At 41.8% G+C, this 18,601-nt stretch overlaps 1 protein-coding gene across 1 annotated transcript in view; it reads right to left on the bottom strand.

The window, feature by feature from the left end:
• Positions 1 to 470: 470 nt before the first annotated feature.
• The window catches only part of LOC140200761 (deuterosome assembly protein 1-like), a 99,473-nt gene continuing 81,342 nt past the window's right edge, over positions 471 to 18,601 (bottom strand). The window contains exons 10-11 of the mRNA XM_072264361.1: positions 11,116 to 11,431; positions 471 to 674 (exon numbers count right to left, since the gene is read on the bottom strand). Coding sequence (XP_072120462.1) covers positions 471 to 674; positions 11,116 to 11,431 — 520 coding nt within the window. The remainder of the gene's footprint in view (positions 675 to 11,115; positions 11,432 to 18,601) is intronic.

Genomic DNA, 18,601 nt, shown 5'->3' with positions numbered 1-18,601 from the left:
TGGGTACATGGTACCTGATCTCATAATCATCCAGCCATACCTTGTGATCTCATCAATTGTATCGATTTCTCAACAAAAGGCTGGTAATGAAGTATTAAAAAAATCTTTAATTTTAAATTAACTGCAAATACACTCATGATGATGTATCCTCCTCTTTCCGCCTGTTACTTCACTGGCGTTGAAGGCAGCAGCGAAGGATCTCCATCTCTTGCGATGTTCAGGGCTTCGTTCATCGTGTTAGTGGCTTCATGATGATATTTACAAAAATATTTTTCACCAAAGAAAGTCCACTTTTGGAAACTACGAACTAATAATTAAATAAATTTAGTAAATTTATGCACATACATAATCACAATTAATGTGTCAGTCAGGAACATAACAGTTCAATTAATTTATAAAGTCAGGAATTTAATTCATTTACTATGTTCTACATAGACCAATATCAGGCAATACACACCATTTCAGATATCTTAACAAGTGCATTGGGAACATGAATATATTGTATCTGGTAAACCTATTTTGGTTCTTGCATGCGTCTTAAGTGTATGCTTTGATTCAGACGTTAGTTCATCGATATGGGAATTAAGCAACTTCTCCAACACCCGGGCTCGTTCTTCTTCTTCTTCGAGGAAATGTGCTGTTACTGAAGAAGTATCTGATATCTCTGTGGGAGACTAAACAGCAGAAATACAGTAAATCACTGCAATGACACGAGACATATTTCATTTGGGGGTACAATTACATTTGCATTTTAGCAGATATATTTATCACTATTGAATATCCCATTGAATAATTATTCTGATTTCATTATTTGGAAATAGCAACTATTCCAATTATTTGTGAATATTATACCTGTAGAAACAATTACTTATAACCTGTTTACACAATTTATATATATTTTTTACAGGAGCCAAATGCAGTATCATTTCAATACTACTGTGAAACTGTAGAATTAGTGAAAAATATTAAAACCAGTAGGCTAAATTGTCATTTTCACCCAGTATCCATAAATTTGGAAATGCAGATCACCTGATTCTTATGAGATAAAATTTCATGGATTTTCACAGAAGTAGAATGGGATCTGCAATCGATGGGTCATCCAGTTTGGCAGGTTATTAGGTAAAGGTTATTGGGTATTGGAAAATCTAAAATTTACCCCAGGAAATCCTCCACATCCTAAGAACACTACCTGCTCCATATCCACAAGTACATTTAACTGTTGACCATGCAACTTTTATTTCTTGGATCCCATGTTACTTAATGATAAATGATTTCACTTCATTGACCAACACACACAAAATGCTGGAGGAACTCATCAGGCCAGGCAGCATCTATGGAAAAGAGTATAGTCGACGTTTTGGACCAAAACACTTTGGCAGACCTAGAGGAAAAGTGCTGAGGAGTAGATTTAAAAGGTGGGAGGAGAGTAGAGAGGAACAGCAGGAGCGAAATCAGTGGGGAGGGATGAATGGGCAAGGGAGTCCTGTAGGGGGAGTTCCCTGCAGAAAGAAGGAAGGGGTTGGGGGGAAGATGTGCTTGGTGGTGGGATCCCGTTGGAGGTCGCAGAAATTTTGGAGAATTATGCGCTGGATGCGGAGCTAATGGGATGGTAGGTGAGGATAAGAGGAACCCTATCCCTGGTAGGGTGGCTGGCGGGTGGGGTAAGAGCAGACGTGCATGAAGTGAAAGAGGTGAGGTTGAGGGCAGCGTTGATGGTGGAGGAAGGGAATTGTCAATACTGTGTCTTTCAATATCAAAATTGGTACCATTACCCTGTTCTGAAGGAGCCTACACATCATCTCTTTCTCCTTGGAATCAAATATTTTATTCTCAATACCCCTTTCCCCAGAAGTTTTTGGATATGGCACTTGTCAATCTGTGCCTTTTATCCCCTCTCCCCTCTGCAAATACTCAAATTAGGCTTTCACTCTTATCATAACACTGAAATGGTTCTATCCACAGTTAGAAATGAGCACCTCCATAACTGGTACGATGTTCACCCAACCTCTGTATTCTTTGCCTCAATTAATCATATGATCCTCCTCTCTGACTTCCTTATGTTGTGCAATTACTCTTCCTTGGTTCCATATCTATTTGATCTCAGACTTATATCGGCTCTTCACCATTCCATTAGTGCTCCTAATCATGTGCTTTAACTTACTGCTTTCATTTACCTGATACCATTATGTAAAGACATGAAATGCTGATAACATGCAGCTCTTCATCATCTCAATTGATTTATCCAGTGCTTCTGTTGTTATATTGCTTGTCCAATCCTGAACTGGTAGAGCTCCAGTTTCCTCCAGTTAGATTTATCTCAACTAAAGTCGTGAAATTCAGCTCTTACTGCGAGATCCAACCCCTTCATAAATTGTTTTTCCTCCTTCTCTATTCCCTAATGGTGAACCAAATTACTTGCAGTCTTTGGAACCCAGTCAATCACAAGATGAGCTTCCAAACCGATATATTTTCAAAAACAGGGATTTCCTATTTCTATGTCTGTAACAATGCCTGCATTAGTCATCCCCTGCTGTATCCATTAGACCACAAGACATAGGAGCAGAATTAGGCTATTTGGTCCATTGAATCTGCTCTGCCATTCCATCATGGCAGATTTATTATCCCACTCAACTCCATACAACTGCCCTCTCACCATATCACTTGATGCCCCAACCATTCAGGAATCTATCAACTTCCGCTTTAAATATACGCATGGACTTGGCCTCCACCGCAGTCTGTGGCAGAGCACGCCACAGATTCACCACTCTTTGGTGAAAGTAGTTCCTCCTTACTTCTGTTATAAAAGGTCACCCCACAATTTTGAGGTTGTGCCCTTCAGTTCTGTATACCCCCATCAGAGCAAATATCCTCTCCACATCCACCTTTCCTAGTCCTTTCAACATTTGGTAGGTTTCAATGAGATACTCACACGTTCTTATAAATTCCAGTGAGTACTGACCCAAAGCTGCCAAACCCTCTTCATATGTTAACCCCTTCATTCCAGGAATCATCCTTGTTAACCTCCTCTGTACTCTGTCCAATGGCAATATATCCTTTCTGAGACAAGGATCTCAAAACCGTTGACAATACTCCTAGAGTGGCCTAACTAGTGTCTTCTAAAGCTTCAGCATTATCTCCTTGTTTTTATATTGAAATAATTGCCAACATTGCATTTGCCTTCTTTACCACAGGCTCAACCTGTGAATTAACCTTCTGGGAGTCTTGCACGAGGACCCCTAAGTCCCATTGCAGCTCTGATTTTTGAATTTTCTCTCCATTTAGAAAACAGTCCATGCCTTTATTTCCTCTGCCAAAATGCACTACATCCCTAAACTGTTTTCCATCTGCCACTTCTATGCCCATCCCCCCAATCTACCTAAGCCCTTCTGCAGACATCCTGTTTCCTCAACACTACCTGCCTATGCACCTATCATCATTTCATCTGTAAACTTGGCCACAAAGCCATCAATTCCTTCATCCAAGTCATTGACTTAAACTTGAAAAGAAGTGGTCCTACCATCAACCTCTGTGGCACACCTGTAGTCACTGGCTGCCAACCCAAAAAGCCCCCTTTGTTCCCACTCCTTGCCTCCTGCTAGTCAACCAGTCTTCTATCCATGCTAGTACCTTTCCTATAATACCATGGGCTCTTATCTTGTACCCTCTTTTATATTATTGGCTAGCTTAAGCTTCATAGTTCATCATTTCTCTCTTTATGTCTTTTTTAATTGCTTCTGTTGGTTTTTAAAAGCTTCCCATCTTCTGCCTTCCCAGTCATATTTGCTACATTATATACCCTCTCTTTAGCTTTAATGCTATCTTTGTCAGCCACAGTTGCCTCATCCTCCCTTTAGAATACATTATCGTTGGGATGCATCTTTCTTGCACTTTCTGAATTTCCCCCAGAAACACCTGTCATTGCTGTTCTGCCATCATCACTGCTGGTGTGCTCTTCCAGTCAATTTTGGCCAGCTCCCCTCTCATGCCTTTGCAATTCCTTTTCCTCCATTGATAATAATGATACATCTGATTTTAGCTTCTCCTTCTTAAACTGCAGGGGGAATTCTATCATATTATGATCACTGCCTCTTTAGAGTTTCACTACCTTAAATTTCCTAATTGTTACATAACAGTAAATCCAGAATCACCATTCCCATAATGGGCACAACCACAAGCAGCCATAAAAACCGATCTCATAGGCATTCTACAAATTCCCTCTCTTGGGATCCAGCAGCAACCTAATTTTCCCCAATCTACCTGCATGTTGAAATCCACATAACTATCACAACATTGTCCTTTTTACATGCCTTTTCTATCTTCTATTGCAATTTGTAGCCCACATCCTGGCTGGTGTTTGGAGGTCTACATATAACTCCCATCAGGGTCTTTTTACCTTTGCAGTTTCTTAACTCCACCCACAGGGACTCTACACCCTCTAATCCTATGTCACCCCTTTCTAAAGAATTTGATTTCATTTTTCACCAAGAGCCACCACACCCCCTTGGCTTACCTGCCTTCTCTTTTGATGCCATGTGTATCTATGGATGTGGATGTTAAGCTCCCAACTATGATCTTCTTTCAGCCATGACTCAGTGATAGCAACAACATCACATCTGCCAATCTCTAACTGTGCTAAGAGATCATCTACATTATTCCATATACTGTGTGCATTCAAATATAACACCTGCAGTCCTATTTTCATCACCCTTTTTAATTTTGGCCCCCTGTTAGATTTTAACTCATCCCACTGACTGTAATTTTGCTCTACCATTTGCCTGTCCTTCCTCACAGTCTCACTACACACTGCATCTAGTTGTATATCAACTGCCCCATCCCCAGCCCTATCACACCAGTTCCTGTCCCCCTACCAAATTAGCTTTAACCTCCCCAGCAGCTCTAGCAAACCTGCCTGTGAAGAAATTGGTCCCTCCTCAGGTTCGGGTGTAACCCATCCCTTTTTGTACAGGTTGCACCTTCCCCAGAAGGGATCCCAATGATCCAGAAATCAGAAACCCTCTGCTCCCTGCACCAATTCATCAGCCACATATTCATCTGCCAAATTATCCTATTCTTACCCTCATTGGTACTTGGCACAGGCAGCAATTCAGAGATTACTACCCTCGAGGTCCCACTTTTCAGCTCTCTACCAAACTCCCTAAATTCTTTCTTCAGGACCAACTCCCTTTTCCTACCAATGTTTTGATGAACCAAAACAAACACTTGAGGGCTGCTGTTAAGCAAATGACACACCTCACTGTATGTTTCAATGTACATGTGATGAATTTAATTTAAATACGAACTTGTCCATCCTCTGCCCCCACCACATCCCATTCAGAAATCACTCAGTTCTGCAGAAGGCTCGAGGAAAATTACTACTAAGCAAACAGTAAACACAAGAAAGTCTGTAGATGCTGGAAATTCAAGGCAACACACACAAAATGCTGGACAAATTCAGCAGGTTAGGCAGCATCTATGGACTGGAATAAATAGCTGATGTTTCAGGCCAAGACCCTTCTTTGGGACACTTTATAAATCCTTTCTACATCCACTTTCTGTCAACCAGTTTGCTTCACAGAACACAGTGATTGATGAAATTGATGAAACCGCATTGTAGCACAACAAACATTAGTACTTAGGTTGTGGGTGTCATTTTTTAAATTTTATTTTGTAGTCTTTTGGTTAAGAGCTTATTGCTATACTAGATGACTTTTTAAATAGCATTTGTGTTTAGGCTCTGAACGTGTTCCGTCCCATAGAACTTTTCAACACGACAGTATGACAAGATAAAACAATGGAATTGAGCCTTTGCAAGTGGAAGTAAATGAATGCAAAAGATAATTTAATCTATGAAACAAAGTCAAAAAGTTAGCTGCTTTGAGGCCTAGGACTGTCAAGTCAATTTGTCCCTCCAGTTTCGGTATTCTCTTTGTATTTTTATCCCCTCTGAAGGCACTTGTTCAAACACTGGGATAGCATTGACTGAGGTGAATATTGTGAACTTAATTTTGGTGTGGCGTTGAAGGGCCAGTGGATATTGGGGAGTATTCTTTTTGGATTGATAATTGGGATTTACTGTGCATAACTGAAAATTATAGAAAATTAAAAAATGCATCACATTGTTAAAATCTTAACATTATTACATGCTATTGGTGATGTTAGCAACTCATTTCCATATTTAGTGCTGCTTTCAAATATGAATAAAGCAAGCTAAAAGTTAAGAGGTATGAGTTGGCCATGGTAGACTGGGAAATTATATTAAGAAATACAGCAATGCATGAGCAATAATTAGCTTTTAAAACTTCAGTATTAGTTAACAAATAATAATGCATCTCTTTATGGCAAATAAGTCCAGTGTGATTAATAAGCAAAGCTAAAGTAAAGATTTGATCAAATAAAGAGGTTTATGATGTTGGCAAAAATGTTAAGGATTGGGAAAAATTCCAAATTCAGCAAAGGTGAAATAGAAGATGAGAGCCGGCTAGAAGCAGAGAAATGGATTACAAGAAAAGACAAGAACCAGTAAATGTTGGTCTCTTGCTTTTGGTACAATAGAAATTATACTGGGGAGAGAAATCACAGGGAACTCTTTGCCAGTTAGGTTGACATCCATAGCAGGAAATTTACAAAGCAAGTAGGAATAGCACATTTGGATAATAGTTATCAGATTAGGCAGCGTTAAACTAAAGTCTATTGGGAATTTTTAAAAGTTCTAACTTGCAGAATAGATAAAGACGGAACCAATGGATTTGAGTATCAGATTTTTGGAAGTTCTTTGATAGGGTGTTACATAAGAGGTAACTAATCAAGATTGGGAGCACGTGTTATTGGGGCTAAAATGGACGAAGATTTGGTGAATGGACAGAAGACAAAGTGTAGGATATAACTGTGTCATAAAAAGATTGAGAGTCTGTGACCAATACAGTTCCTTAGGGATCAGTGCTGAGGCCCCAGCCGTTGTCATTGAGTGACAACATGTCATTGAGTCACATGAGGAGATCTAGTTTCATATAGTCAAGTTAGATGGTACTGTTGCCTGTGAAGGGAGATAAATACAGACTAAGTGGACAAAACATAAAATTTGGAATATAGCATGGAAAATAGCTTTGGTAGAATAAATAGATATATGGAGTTATTTTTTAGGGAGAGAGGTCAAAAGGTGTTGGTGTTTCGGAAGTCCTTGTACATGAACAACTGCAAATGATTACACAGATTGAGCATGTGATTAGAAAGGCAAACAGTATGCTGGCTTTTATTGCAAAAGGGTTTAAATACCAGAAAAGGAAACAGTATGCACCAATTATATAGTCTCCTGTTGAGAAGACATCTGTAATACTGTGTCTAGATCTGATCTTTTTATCAAAAGACAGATATACTTGCAACAGAGAGAATGCAACAAAGATTTAGCAGATGTGTTCCTGATACAGCAGCAGCAGGCTTACTCTTGAAGGAGCGATTCAGATTTTGCCTATACTGTCAAGAGTTTAGAAGAATGAGAAGGAAATGTTATTGAAATTCTTAAGATATCTGACAAATGCAGAGTTGATGTTTCCTCTGGCTGGTGTTTATAAAACCAGCAGTTATATTCTCAAATAACAGTGTGGGCATTCAGCACGGAGTTGAGAAAATACTTGTGAAAGCACTTCAACATGTTTCTGACCCTCCTGCCACCTCTACACCTTAAAATGAACACATAAACATCTGAGGACAAGAGACCAGCAGATGCTGGAATCTGAAACTGTTGGAGGAGCTCAGTAGATCAGGCAGCATCTCTGAAGGGAAGTGGACAGTCGATTGTTCCAGGTTGTTTCCTCTAGAGGGGCGATAGCCAATATAAATAGGCGAGGGGAAGGGATGGAGCAAGTGCTGGCAATCGGTAGGTGGATCCAAATGAGGGGGCGATGTGCACAGAGACCTTCTGGAGCAAATACTTCTAAAGGGAACTGTTGTTTGATGCACAGTCTAGAATACCAATTGTACTAACGTGACTCTGGATTTTCAATACGAATCCTGACCCTGATGGTGATTCCTTTGTAATAATGATCATCCTAAAAGTGGTGAAAGAGCCATCGGAAAGCAGGTGGTCCTAGTTTGCTATCTTTGAACTTTTACATTTTGTTGGAATGAAAGGCTTCCAAAATGTAATTGCACCCTCTTTTTAGAATTATGTTTCTCATTATGCAGAAATTTGTGTCCATGGTTACATTTAACTGGATATTGGGGAACAAAAAGGAGTTTGACTATGAGTTTCATTTTTAAGATATAGGAGCTGGAGTGAGCTGATAGACTCTTCAGAACTGCTCCACCACATAACAAGATCATGGCTGGTTTTGCATATTATTACAATTTATCAGCACTATTCCTAGGTCCCTCGATTCCCCTAATGGTTGGAAATCTATTCATCTCTGATTTGAATGAATACAGTGGCTAAGCCTATAGCAGTCCTGTTGAAGAATTCTAGTGATTCACTACCTCTGAATCAAAGGAAATTTCTTAGCTAAATTATAGACATTTTACCCCTTATTCTGAAACTGTACGACCTGTTTCTAGAGTCCTCAGCTTGGGAAACCTTCCCTGCATCGAACATGTCAAACTCTTTAATAATTTTGTAAGTTTTGATGAGATTTTAACTAGTTCTTCTAAGTACAATCTTCATTTGGTTAATCTCTCTTCAATAAAACTACCATTCCTGAAACCAGTCTGGTGATTTCTTTTTGTTGTATCGTCTCTTTTATTAGGTAAGGAGATTAAAACTCCACACAAAATTCCAGAATGAATTACCATTTACCTTCCGACTCACTGTTGCACCTGGATGTTGGCCTTTAAAGACATGAACACAAGCACATCCAGATCCCTTTGAATATTAACACATGCCTTGTTTTTCTGTCATATAGACAATCTCATACCCTTCTACATTGAACTCCATCTGCCGTGATCTTACCCAATAACTCAACTTGTCCATATCCCCTTGTATCACTTCTGGCAATCCCACCTAGAATTGCATCATCAGCAAACTTGTAAATATGACATATGCACTACTCAGCCAAATTGCTTCTATAGATTGTGAATTGCTGTAGACCCCCAAGCACAGATCCCAGTGGAACCTGCCTAGTCACAACCTGTCAGACTGAGAATGATTTGTTTATTCCCATTCTTGCTTTCTGTCTGATAATCAATCCTCAAACAACATCAGTACATTACCTGCAAAGCCATGTTCTGATCAGCCTTTTTTTGGACATAAATGAAAGCCATCAGGAGATCCAAAGGTACAACTCTTATCTGTTCTACTAATCACATCCTTAAAGAATTGCAGTAAATTAGTCAAATGTGCTTATCCTTTCATCAACTCACATAGTTTCTGATCAATTCTACTGTATTTCTTTTAAGGTGTTCTGTTATTCCATCACTGACCCTGCCTTCTCCCCCTACTGACATCATTTCCCTCTCCCTCCTTTCTTAAATGCTGGGGTCACAGTTACCATTCTCCAAGTCACTGGAACATTTCCAGAAATCTGCAGAACTTTGAAAGATGACAACTGAAACTGTACTATGTAGTTACCTTTTTCAAAACTTTGACACATAGATCATTGGGTCCAGGGGACGTATCAGCTTTCATCCCCTGGACTATTTTCTGACTAATATTCAGTGTTCGTTCTCACCAGACCACTGATTTTGTAATATTCCTGGCAAGTTTTTCTCTGAGGACAGAGGACAAGTATTTGTTCAAATCCCCTGCTATTTCCTCTTCACCCCATAACAAATTTCCCTGCCTCTGAATGTAAGGAGCTCATATCTGTCCTCACTAGACCTTTCCATTTTCCATACTTATAAGCATTCTTCAGTTTATTTTCATGTTTCTTGTCAGTCTACTTGATATTCAACCTTCCCTTTCTTCATAAATATTTTGGCCTGCCTTTGTGGAGTTCCAAAATGCTCCCAATCCTCTGGCAATTTTAAGAGATTTTTCATTTTGATTTAATAATATCTTTACAATCATTTTGGGTTATTAAGGATGTGTATCCATTTGGGTTACCTGGAGAAATCGACAGAAGCAGAACATTGCATTCGCAATGGCCATAGGATTGACTTCGATGGCACAAAACTACTGTGCTGTGCCAATGTCTTTTTGGGAAGCCATTGAAATAAAACTAGAGGCAAAGAATTTTAACTAAGATGAAGGTCTCACTCCAAGTAAGAACAGAAATTTAAACACAAAATTCTCTGCAGATGCTGGGGTCAAAGCAACACGCACAACACGCTGGAGGAACTCAGCAGGTCGGGCAGCATCCGTGGAAATGAACAGTCAACGTATTGGGCCGAGACCCTTCGTCACGACTGAAGAGGGAGGGGGCAGGGGCCGTATAAAGAAAGTGGGGGGGAGGGTGGGAAGGAGAAGGCTGGTAGGTTCCAGGTGAAAAACCAGTAAGGGGAAAGATCAAGGTGTGGGGGAGGCGAGGTAGGGAGGAGATAGGCTTGAAAGGTGAAGAAGGAATAGGGGGAAGCACAATGGGTAGTAGAAGGAGGCGGACCCATGAAGGAGGTGATAGGCAGCTGGAGGAGGGGGCAGACTGAAACTGGGATGGGGGAAGGAAGGGGAAGGGAATTACCGGAAGTTGGAGAATTCAATGTTTATGCCAAGGGGCTAGAGACTACCCAGACAGTAAATGAGGTGTTGAAACTTGATGAGAGACCGAAAACCTGATTGGATGAGGACTAACCAATCAGGAGGGACGAACTACAGGGGTATAAATACCACCAGACTAGACATGTCCAGGCATCACCTCTGAAGAAGATGGCAGAGTCTGTCATTGAAATGTCGGTTAAAATCAACACCTGTACCTGGCTGGAGGCCCAAGAAGAGTTTATTTGTCACATATGGCAGGAAAACACTAGATCCTTTTTCAGGATATCAGAACTTCCTTCACCTTTTCTAAATAAATATGGTGTCTACTTTAACAGGCAGGGAGTGGCTCTGATGATATAACATTGTCCCATTCTGCGCACAGACATCAGCCTAGATTCTTGAATCCTTTTAATTAAGCAGTAAACGTGCTACTGTAAAACAAAACCAGAAATTTTCTGAGAGTTGTGAATAAATTCTTATAAATAAACACTCACCAATGGCGGGAAGCTCCCGTTGGTAAGGACAGTAGACAGAGAATCACCAGATTTGTTTACATCAACAAATGGTTCACTCATACCATTGCAACGAGTATCTGTGGTTATAATTGTGGGTGTTAAGTTTCTTTCCGGTGAATACTCTCTGTTTTCTGTGCTTCGGAAATGTGGTGCAGACATATTAAAACTCTTCTGAATGCTGCAGTTCTTCTGAAGGCTCTTGATTTTCTCTTCATAATGTTGTACAGTTTGTTTAAGCTTGGTCTCCATGTTCCTCACTTGTTTCTCATTTTCTTGTTGCAATTTCTTTGCTCTCCTACAACTCACAAAAACAAAGAAGAAATTTTGGAACTTAATAGAATTTCTACCTGAGTTAACAACATTCTATGCCGTATGCCACAGAATGTGATTATCTTTCAAAGTCAACAGAGCTACTGTAATTCAAGTAAAAATGTCCTCTTTTCCTAAAGTAGAGTTTGAAATATTACTTCAAAGTTGCTTGCTGCTCTCACTAACTTCTTCTACATGGCTAACCCTTGTGGATATTCGACCATGAAGGAAGCAATCATCATATCCAAGTCTTAACTTCTCCCTCTTGAAATCAACACCTGACAAACTTCTATATGTGTGTAATGGAGAGTATATTGACTGGTTGCATCACAGCCTGCCACGGAAGCACCAACGACCTTGAATGGAATATCCGACAAAAGGTAGTGGATGCAGCTCAGTCTGTCACAGGGTAAGCTCTCCCAACCACTGGGTGTATTTACATGAAATGCTGTCACAGGAAAACAGCATTCATCATCAGGGACACCCACTACCCAGGACATGCTCTCTTCTCACTGCTGCCATAAGGAAGAAGGCACTAGAGCCTCAGGACTCGCACCACCAGGTTAAGGAACAGTTATTACCCCTTAACCATCAGGCTCCTGAACCAGTGGGGATAACACAACTTGCTCCATTACTGAAATGTTCCCACAGTCTATGGACTTACTTTCAAGGACTCTTCATCTCATGTTCTTGATATTTATTTATTATTATTTCTTTTGTATTTGCAACAGCTTGTATTTTGCATATTGGTTGTTTGTCTGTCCTGTTAGGTATGGTCTTACATTGATTCTGTTATATTTCTTGAACTTTCTGAGTATGTCCACAAAAAATGAATCTCAGGGTTGTATATGGTGGCATACATGTGCTTTGATAATAAATTTACTTTGAACTTTGAATACTGGTGCTCTTTTCATAATGTATTAATGAACAGAGAAAGAGTAACTAATATATTTTTTTAATGTGTGGCGGGTCAGATATATGTGTGTGTGTGTGTGTGTGTGTGTGTGTGTGTGTGTGTGTGGTGGGGGTGGTCATATAAATGTGTGTGTGTGTGTGGTTTTATATATACCACACATGGACGTAATCATAGACATAATGATTTACATACTTAGAAGTGGTTTTATATAAAACTCAGAAAAGATAAAAGGGTCTGAACACAGCACCTTCCGATCCCAATTTCTCAACATCACAAGGGATATTTAACTAATCAATTAAGTGATTATAGGAACATAGCATGCCCTGTTCTGATTACATACCATACAGAATGGTCTTAGGTTCTGTATTAATCCATTTTTGTATATGCTTAAAATGAAATTAGCAAGCTGCAGTTGATGGGGTGGGTAAGAGGATTTCTTTTGATATCATATTTCACTGAAATCATTTGAACAATATGTGCAATGTGGCTGCAATCAGCTTTATGTTAAGCAGAACTGAAATAGCAGGCAGAATAGATGTTGAATGGATTTTTAAAATCTTTTCTCCTCTTTTCCATGAAATCTCAATCACCAATATAATGGTTGAGACAATATCAAGGGTGTAAGGAGAATGAGGAACTGAAAGGACTAAGTATGTCAAAAAATAATACTGTCAGCTAGTATGTTGACACATCCCATGGTCCCAGTGATCTACATGTCAGAGTATTGAAAGAAGCAGTTATAGAATAACAGACAATTTATTTATTATCTTCTTTTGCAAAATGGTTATGTCCAGGGCATCATTTATATTATCCTTTATCATAGGGAACTCTGTATTTGATTATAACTTTCTTCAGTATTTACTTCTATCTTATATTTTGCCGATGCAACACATTAGTAACAGTACTACTTAGATGACAATAAGAATTGACAAGGAAAATTATAAGGTCTCTGTTTCTGGAAAAAAATTGCAGTGGGGGCCATGAAACAGGTCCTCATGTATGTATTGGACCCAGCCCGAACACAGTGGGACACCCCAGGAGACCCATTGTAATGCATTTTATCAGTGGAACTACAGATGGCGGAGTTGGCAGCAAGATTTCCTGTGGGACCCTGACCCAGGTCTTTCTACCAGATGACCTATTGCTATCATATAATCTCACTGAAATTTTAAATGATAGCCATAGGTTAGCTGCTTCTAGTAAATTTAGGCTAGTGGGAAAGCTATCAATGCTGTCTAATGCAGTGCAAGATGATATACTAGGAGAGTTAAAGACATCATTAGTCTACACTATGCAAAATGGTAATTAAGTTGACAGCCTTCAAAATATCTGGGTGGTGAACAATCAAGCGAGGGTGACATCGAATATGTAATAGTGATTATATTGTAAGTGTGGCTGTCAATGATAACATACTGCCAAAAATTGTCTGTTTACAACATCTCCATTAAATAATAGTGCAAAGTTTAAATGTTGAAACTTCAAAAAGTAACTAAGTTTCCTATCAAAAGTAATCTTGTATATATTAACCTCAGATGACAACTAGTAGCCAGTAGTGAGCCAGTAGGGTTGGTTGGTACCATCAGAGGGGAATAATGATTGTAGTGATTTTTGGCAAGGTATACATCTCTAGAGTTATAAAATATGAGATAGCATTAGACCAGTGATAGCTTTATTACTTCAAATAAGTAATCACTTTTTGTATATATTCCATATTAACATCAGTACAGCAGAAAATGTTACCCCCGCCCCAAGGTAAAAAACCTCATATGGAGAGATTTCTGGAGTTTTATCAATGTCATGATATTTTCCATATTGTTGTATCAAATCAAAATAATCTTAAGCTTTTGTCATAGCATGTAGAATTATAGTACAATAATTCACACGGCCATAACCTAGGCCCCATTTGGTTGTAAAATGAATATATTTAATCAAAGACTGCTTTCCATACTTCCATAAACTATTAATAATCATAATAATTTTCCAAGTCTTCCATGTCTTCCACATCTTCATCTGAACTTCCCACACTCTCTGAGGTGGATGCCTAGTTCTCACAGTCGGCCAGTCTACACATGTCAGTACACCTGAGGCTATTCGCAATACATATACATCTTGGGAGTGAACATTTTTTTGGACAGTTACAGGCCAGTAGATGCAGGACGGCATCGGGTGCTGGCTGGCCTTCCATCCAGTGCACCACCAACTGTTCAGCTTCCTCTTCTCTCTCCGTCTTCCATCCTCTGCCAACAGGGCTTGGCACTTGTGGGTCCTTCTCCATATCCCAGTCTGGTAGTTGGCTCGCCGTGCATGTTTTGTTAAGCAGTCCTTGCATGGTGGGAGTTGATGACTTTCAATTTCACCTTTTTTGGCACAGAAAAGATGATACCTGAGCTCATTGACCTTAGTGGTTGAAGCTTTTGGAGCATACAGGAGACAAGTAAATGCCTCCGGTTTGTCCATCAGTTCTGGGGAGATGTCCCATTCCTGACCCAACTCTAAGGATGTGTCCTGAGTTTCCCTGTTGCTGGTCAGAAGTTTTAGGGCACTTGTCTTCCCCTTGCCTGCAAAAGCGCTTACAATGTCACTTCCTGTATATGCGTGCAACCCGATGAGAGCCCTACAAACCTCTATGCCAACAGTGGCAGCAACCTTCCTGATGTCTACAAGCCTTGTACGGGTTCTAGTGCCACACTTCTGGAACAATGGGGCCTCAATCTTGTCACAAAATGCTAAAGACATGATAAAGACATCTGTGTCTTCTGAGCAGCTCACTACAGATTGGTATCCCTCTCTTGTGGCATGGGCAACATGGAGAAGTAGGTGGCCATCTGCTTCTTCTTCTTGACACTGAAGAACTGACACCTCCTCACTGTCCTGAGATGTGATTCTGTAACATTTGTCAATCACAGTTGCATACAGAATCTTCTCCTGTAGCTTTGCTCTGTACTCCGCCTTCCTCCATTCATGGACTATGAAGCTAATGAGACTATTTTTGTTACTGACTTTGGTCAGGAAGCTCCTCCACTGCCTCACCATCTGTGTGCCTGTGATACCTTGCAACTCATGACCAGTCTCTTCACCCCATAGAGATCTTTCACTATTCTTGATAGCGTTCTCCTCGTATGTGTCGAACACAACATCTATTCTGCTACTCTGACTGCCTTCTCTCACAGCCATACCCAGAATTGTTGTGGCAACATCTCTGAAAGTAACTTGATCACCTTTCGCTCTTTGGACCAAGTTCATTCCATCAACCACTGTAGCAGAGTTTCCTGCGAGTTGCTCTTCTACTGCTACATTTTTCTGCAAGGCTGTGGCTAAAGTAGCTTTATTTGTCTTTCTCAGCAATTCTTCTGGTATGGACAGGGCCCAGGGCAATGGTCTAGGGGGATGAGAAAGGATATTCTCCATACGTAGACTGCACCCTTGTGCCATCACTATGATGCGTCCAAACAAAGACCTGTCTGCTTTCGAGATGATCGCCCTCACATTTGATTTCACTTCTCTCTTCTTACACATATCACTGAATGTTTTCAGCTTGTTGGTTTTCATTGGGTCATGGAATTTCTTTGCTAGTGGGTCTTCCTCTAGTCTCTCATTCTTGAAGGTTGCATGGCATTGCTCACCAAACTCATATGCCTTCATCAGGTTGGAGGCAATGTCCTTGGGGGCTGCCTTTGCCATAGAGATGCTAATGAGGTCCCACTTCTCTGCAAATGGCAGAAACTGGATACTGATTATGGATGATCAGCCATGATCACAGTGAATGGCAGTGCTGGCTCGAAGGGCCGAATGGCCTACTCCTGCACCTATTGTCTATTGTCTGTTGAGCCATTCATGTATGAGGCTAACCACGGCTGAAACTGCTTCCTCATCTTTATGGATTCTTGGCCACTGTAGCTCCGCATGACAAAGCTCTGATTTGTTGACCTGCACCATCTCCCTTAACTGTCCTAGGAATGCACTGCAGTGCTCAGCTGTTATGTAGTAACACTTGATAGCTCCAGCATTCAGGCTGAACCGTGATGTGCCTCCAGGAGTCTGTGTGTCTTTGTTTACTGTGGCTTCAACAGCCTGGTCCACAGGGGTTGTTACTTGACAGCTGCACTGAGAATCGGCCTGTTGAAGCACCTTCAATAACTCCAAAAGACTGAGGTTGGGTAAAATACTGAAAGGCTTTTATTCGCTGTACAATATGACCTCCATGGTGAGTGTCTGCCCCCGGACTGAGGGGGAGGGGCAAGGTGAAACACCTTTATACAGGACTCTGTGGGAGGAGCCACAGGGGCAGTCAGCAGAGGGGTGTGTCCAGACAGTTAACCCAGTTACAACATATATACATGGTTTACCACATTCACCCCTCCTTTTTTTAAAAAAGAGTCCCGCGGGGTGAAGTGACTGACAATATATACAACAAGTATATTTACAGGTCAAGTCTCTCAGGCGGTCAGGTCTGTCGCTGTGATCTACGTAGCACCAGTGGTGATTGCATTGACGACAGTGATTGTGCTGGCTCCAGCCTGACTTGAGGTGTCAGCACATTAGGCATTGTTAATCCCTCGTGCGTGTGCGTCGTGCTTGGTATGGGAGTGTCGTGTGGTGTCTGTGTAGGGTTTGGAGTGCGCGGTGTCTCATGGGTACATACATCGGTGGGTACAGGGTCAATAGTCACCACCGAGTGTTCAGGGTAGGGGCCCGGTGTTCCTGTGGGCGCCAGGTTGCGGATGGAGACCGTGTCCTCCCGCCCATCAGGTAAAACCATGTAGGCATACTAAGGGTTCGCATGAAGTAAGTGAAACCTCTCGACCATCGGGGAGTATTTTTTGCTCCTCGCATGTTTCTGGAGCGGCACTGGCCCCGGGGACGTCAGCCAAGTTGGTAGGGTGGTCCCAGTGGTCGACTTTCTGGGAAAAGAAAAGAGCCGCTCATGAGGGGTGGCATTGGTGACCGTGCATAACAGGGAGCGGATGGAGTGGAGTGCCTCGGGAAGGACCTTCTGCCAGCGGGAGACCGGCAGTCCCTTTGACCTGAGGGCTAAGAGTGTGGCTTTCCACACCGTGCCATTCTCCTTCTCCATCTGTCCATTCCCCCGGGGATTATAGCTCGTGGTCCTACTGGTTGCAATTCCCCTAGCCAGTAGATATTGGCGCAGCTCGTCACTCATAAACGAGGACCCTCTGTCACTGTGGATATAGCATGGGTATCCGAACAGAGTGAAGAGCTTGCGCAGGACTTTTATAACTGACGTGGTAGTGGTGTCGGGGCAGGGGATGACGAAGGGGAACCGCGAGTACTCGTCAATTACGTTAAGAAAGTACACATTGCGGTCAGTGGAGGGAAGGGGGCCCTTAAAGTCAACACTCAGTCACTCAAAGGGGCGGGTAGCCTTGATGAGTGGTGTCTTTTCAGGTCGGTAGAAGTGCAGTTTGCACTCTGCGCAGACTTGGCAGTCCCTGGTCATCATCCTGATCTCCTCAAGGGAGCAAGGCAGGTTCCGGGCTTTCACGAAGTGGAAAAGCTGGGTGACCCCTGGGTGGCAAAGATCTACATGTAGGGCGTATAGCTGGTCGATCTGCGCGCTGGCGCATGTTCCCCAGGATAGGGCATCGGAGGGCTCGTTGAGCTTCCCAGGCCTGTACATGATGTCATAGTTGTAGGTGGAGAGTTCGATTCTCCACCTCAGAATTTTATCATTTTTGATTTTGCCTCGCTGTTGGTTATTAAACGTGAATGCGACTGAGCGCTGGTCAGTTAGCAGGGTGAACCTTTTGCCGGCAAGATAGTGCCTCCAGTGCCTAATAGCTTCCACTATGGCCTGGGCCTCTTTCTCTACCGCGGAGTGCCGAATTTCAGGGCCTTGAAGGGTACGGGAGAAGAACGCCACTGGTCTTTCCGCCTGGTTGAGGGTAGCAGCCAGCGCAAAGTCGGAGGCCTCACTCCCTACTTGGAAGGGAATGGCCTCATCCATCACATGCATTGCTGCTTTGGCAATGTCCCCTTTTATGCGGCTGAAGGCCGCGCAGGCCTCGGTAGGGAGGGGGAATGTGGTGGATTTGACCAGGGGTCGGGCCTTGTCTGCATAGTTAGAGACCCATTGGGCGTAATATGAAAAGAAGCCCAGGCACCTTTTGAGGGCTGTGAGGGTGTTGGGAAGAGGGAGTTCCAACAAGGGGCGCATACGGTCGGGGTCAGGGCCAATGACTCCATTCTCCACGACGCACCCAAGGATAGCAAGTCGGGTGG

The sequence above is a fragment of the Mobula birostris genome, chromosome 7, assembly GCF_030028105.1.
Source record: "Mobula birostris isolate sMobBir1 chromosome 7, sMobBir1.hap1, whole genome shotgun sequence".
In the NCBI taxonomy this organism is placed as follows: Eukaryota; Metazoa; Chordata; class Chondrichthyes; order Myliobatiformes; family Myliobatidae; genus Mobula; species Mobula birostris.
Note: the sequence above shows the minus strand (reverse complement) of the source record. Positions and strands in the feature narration are given on the sequence as shown.